A 5,000-nucleotide genomic window follows, 5' to 3' on the forward strand; every position below is an offset into this window, starting at 1 on the left:
AACTTCGAATATAAAATTTTTTATCTGTTCTATAACACAAAATATACAAGTATTCGAAGTTTGAAAGTGTTTCGGTACCAAAAACACGACATAAATGAAAAATGTTGCCCGTCAAACCAAAAAGATCCAAAATGAGTTGTACCTGTAATTCAAAACGGCCAACCTTGTTATATTCTGTATCAGGTTGAATCTCCTGTATGTGTGTGTCCTTGTGTTCAATTCATTCGACTAAAAAGTATGGCCGCAGTCTAATGATTGAAGCAAGTAAAAGATAAAAGACATATAATATGATATGATAATATATAACATTGTATACATATATATAAATATTTATATATGATAGATCGCTGACCACTACACATATTTTTCCTCTCCTTTTTTTTCTCTCCTTGTTTCTCTCCTTATTTCTTTCTGCGTTCCTTTCTGTTGAAGAGCGTAGGCTCGAAACGTTAAAGACTTTCTCTATTCCCGAGCATTATACTAATACATCCATTTGTTGTTTACACTACCTGTCTTCGTCTGCTGTTTTTTCGTGAATTCTCCCATATATATATATATATATATATATATATATATATATATATATATATATATATATACATATATACATACATACATACATATATATATATATATATATATATATATATATATATATATATATATATATATATATATATATATATATATATATATATATATATATAGATATGCAGGGCAGGGAATCGTCAATTAGTAATAAAATTAATAATTAACAATTTTGCCGGGTAGCTCAGTATGAAAAAACCTTTTTCGGTAAAAAACATTTATAATCATAAATATATAGGGATTGACAGTAACCTGCTTCTCCAACATACTGAGAATTCAGAAATAGCAGTCAAAGAACTACTGATTTCAAAACTACAAATTATTACTCTAGATTGATAGCGATATTTTTGATACACACAGAACAAAAAACAGTAGAGAAGAGTAAAAAATAGAGTATTCTTTACTCTTAACTGTGAAACGATCGTACTAAATTAACTAAAGGCAGGTGGGTTTTTTACTCTTCTCTACTGTTTTTTGTTCTGTGTGTATCAAAAATATCGCTATCAATCTAGAGTAATAATTTGTAGTTTTGAAATCAGTAGTTCTTTGACTGCTATTTCTGAATTCTCAGTATGTTGGAGAAGCAGGTTACTGTCAATCCCTATATATTTATGATTTTATATATATATATATATATATATATATATATATATATAAATTACGAGAGAAATATACTATGATAAAATTTATTTAACCATTGGAAATTTAAATTAACACTGCAACAGAACTTGTCCCGCGGTGGAGCAATGGTTTTTCTCTGACAGCAGTTTAATATTTTCCAGATGCCTTTAGCTAGGATGAAACAATGTCTTCACCACTTGACCCTTTCTAACCTCTTCTACATCACTAAAATCTAGAATAGAGATAACAAGACCACCAACTAAATCTATTGTTCTCAATGATATATCTATCCTTCTAGATCGTTATAAAAGCAAGGAAACCCCAAGAAAAATTTAGTTTAGTCACCAGTCGGTGACAACTCAACTAGTCTAGTTACTAGTCGGTGACGACTCAACTAGTTTAGTCTCCAGTCAGTGACGACTCAACTAGTTTAGTCACCAGTCGGTGACGACTCAACTAGTTTAGTCACCAGTCGGTGACAACTCAACTAGTCTAGTTACCAGTCGGTGACGACTCAACTAGTCTAGTCACCAGTCGGTGACGACTCAACTAGTTTAGTCACCAGTCGGTGACGACTCAACTAGTTTAGTCACCAGTCGGTGACGACTCAACTAGTTTAGTCACCAGTCGGTGACGGCTCAACTAGTTTAGTCACCAGTCGGTGACGACTCAACTAGTTTAGTCACCAGTCGGTGACGACTCAACTAGTTTAGTCACCAGTCGGTGACAACTAGTCTAGTTACCAGTCGGTGACGACTCAACTAGTCTAGTCACCAGTCGGTGACGACTCAACTAGTTTAGTCACCAGTCGGTGACGACTCAACTAGTTTAGTCACCAGTCGGTGACGACTCAACTAGTTTAGTCACCAGTCGGTGACGACTCAACTAGTTTAGTCACCAGTCGGTGACGGCTCAACTAGTTTAGTCACCAGTCGGTGACGACTCAACGAGCAGTAGTCACTTGGCGACAACAGAGCGAAGCAACTAGTGACAACTCGATTAGTTAGTGAACGGACATCTACAGATATAGTCACAAGCAGGCAGCCACTAAAAGACAAAACGACCAGAGGGAGAAAGAAGGTTAGAACCAGCCAACTGTGAGACACAACTTTCCTCGACTCTATAACTTTTACTAGCTCACTTCCTTTTCCCTGTAACATTACCCTATCTTTGTCTGTTTACTACTACAAGATCGTGTACACACATATACAGGCCGAAATTAACTTTCTTTACCTTGCATGCTTTACGAACTGTGTTATACTATTACACTAACCTACCCGTCGTGGTATGGCATTTATTAAAGTAACGGTAAATAAATATTTCTTTACAACTTCAATCACTGTTCATCGTGCATCTTATAACCGTTACTTATATATATATACATATATATATATATATATATATATATATATATATATATATATATATATATATATATATATATATATATATATATATATATATATGTATGTATGTATGTAAAAAGGTTGAATTAAATTTCGTCCTTTAATTTGGAGGATTCCAAAAAGATTTCTAATATAGTTTCTTCTGATTTCGCTGGTAGTTTATTGGCGTGAGTATGCGAATATGAAAATAATACTTGTATATGGTGTGCTGTGAATTTATGGAAAGGAATCCGATAAACTCCAATAAATGTGTTAAAAATGGAGAAAAGAGGAATTTGAAATGTAAGAGAAACGATTGTCTGCATGAATTAAAATTCTCTTACATTTCAACTTCTTCTTTTCTCCATTTTTTAACAAATTTGTTGGGATTTATAGGATTCCATTCCATTAATTCACAACACACTGTATACACACACACATTAATATATGTGTATATATATATATGTTATATGTTCATATCTATGTGCATGCATAGGTATACGTATATATGAATACATCTTCACTAGTAGTACTATTTCGTTAAGCGCATCTACTAAGCAGTATGAACTGTGTTTAAGGCACATACGCACAGCGTGTATCACTCCGCTATAGACACTGTTTGTAAACATGTCAAATAAAGTAAACGCGTAGAAACATAACGATGCCTTCAGTGAGTTGTTTATTATCCCACAAAGAACAAAAGAATACATAACAATATATATGTATATATATATGAAAAGACTGTCTTCTTTCCTACTCTTTCCGCAGACATCGACGAATGTGCTCAGAACAATGGAGGTTGCAACCATATTTGTGTGAATTCACCCGGAAGTTTTGAGTGTGTGTGCTACAAAGGATTCATATTGGAAAACAAAACCCATTGCGACGGTAGGCATACAGAATTTTCCTTTCAAATTTCCAACGAATAGTAACGTACGATGGATAATTGTCATCTCATTACAACGGTTTTTTTTTTTTTAATAGCAGAATGAGAACATTACACCATTATAAACGACCGTAATTATCAAATGAGAAGTAATTTTACAAAACAAAAGAATACCCCACGTATACAGCAGGGATTTATGTGTCTGTCGAAGCCAACTATGAAATGGGAGAATGACCGACAATGTTGACCGTTTAATTTAAGAATGTATTTCTTGAAAGTGTGTAAATGATATCTAAAGTCAGTGACTCTGCCGGGAAGGAGTCTGCTAGACTCGATCATGGGCAGGAGATAATTTATTACAGTACGCAATAAGTAGTGGTAAGTAGAAGTCATAAAACAATTAAGGATAAGGGAAAGAGGGGAAGATAAATAAATCAAACGTAAGGGTGAAAGAAAAGAAAAGAAAAACAAAAATAAAAGCATACGAGCTGATCGGGTATAGGGACGGGGTATAGGAATCTCTAGCTAATGGTAAATGATCATGGGTGTAGTATAGGAAAACACAGAAATTTTGAGGAATCCAGTGGATATTGGTTGATTAAATTAATAATGGGTGCAGAGATTTATATATCTAGTTTTATTCTATTTCTGTTTTCCTTATTATGAATATATATATATACATATATATATATATATATATAAAACACAAGATGTTTGTGTGTGTGTGTACGTGATGTGGGTTATGCACGTCCACAAATTAGCACGCATGTCGCTCCAATTTTAGGAGGACATTGTTCATGACTCTATCTGTGTTTTTGTCAACTTTTTCTCACAGAGGCACCCGCGTATAGCTGTAAAAATCGATAAACTTTTACCAATTTTGAAGTTTGTTGACTTGGCGAAGTCAAATCTGTGCGTACGCGCGTGAAGGAGAGAGAGAGAGAGAAAGAAAGAGAGGGAGAAAGAAGGAAAGAGAGGGAGAAAGAAAGAGAGAGAAAGAAAGAAAGAGAGAGAGAGAGAAAGAAAGAAATAGTGTGTTTGTGACAAGGGGAGAAACAGAGTGTTTGCCAAGCGTCTAAAAAAAAAAAATGAAACAGTGGAAGAGGGAGACAAAGCGTATTAGGAAAGAAAATGTAGCTGAGGAAGACAGAGTAAAATGCATTTGTTTTCTTAAACATGAGATATAGTTTCAAATAGAAGATGTTTTTGAAAGACACTATATTCTATAATAAGATTATATATACTTTCTCACACAACAATTCAAATATATTTATTTTAAATCGTTCATCTTTCTCCCCCCACCTCTCACTCTCACACATACGCACATATACTACTTTGGGAGCGAAAGACTTTTGTTTATATTTCACAACTATGAAACAAAAACGTATGCAACAATTGTTCAGTCACCCCCCCCTCCCCAAACCGTTTTTCGGACCACAAAAAGGGTTTGGTAATTTTTCAGATTAACACCCGCACGATTTCCACTAGGGTGTTACGGTTAGGATTAGGATTAGGGTTAC

At 34.2% G+C, this 5,000-nt stretch overlaps 2 protein-coding genes and 1 long non-coding RNA gene across 4 annotated transcripts in view; 1 reads left to right on the forward strand and 2 right to left on the reverse strand.

Annotated features, from left to right (window-relative positions):
* The window catches only part of LOC149130362 (uncharacterized), a 253,238-nt gene that overhangs the window by 56,826 nt on the left and 191,412 nt on the right, over positions 1–5,000 (reverse strand). The window lies entirely within an intron of this gene.
* Positions 1–5,000, reverse strand: part of LOC106867483 (opioid growth factor receptor-like protein 1) — a 95,634-nt gene that overhangs the window by 35,164 nt on the left and 55,470 nt on the right. The gene's annotated exons all lie outside the window — the stretch shown is intronic.
* Positions 1–5,000, forward strand: part of LOC106867479 (uncharacterized) — a 25,264-nt gene that overhangs the window by 10,736 nt on the left and 9,528 nt on the right. For both annotated transcript variants that reach the window (XM_014912363.3, XM_089345631.1), the window contains one exon: positions 3,363–3,482. In XM_014912363.3, coding sequence (XP_014767849.2) covers positions 3,363–3,482 — 120 coding nt within the window. The remainder of the gene's footprint in view (positions 1–3,362; positions 3,483–5,000) is intronic.

The sequence above is a fragment of the Octopus bimaculoides genome, chromosome 29 (genome assembly GCF_046866305.1).
Source record: "Octopus bimaculoides isolate indiv1 chromosome 29, ASM4686630v1, whole genome shotgun sequence".
Classification (NCBI taxonomy): Eukaryota; Metazoa; Mollusca; class Cephalopoda; order Octopoda; family Octopodidae; genus Octopus; species Octopus bimaculoides.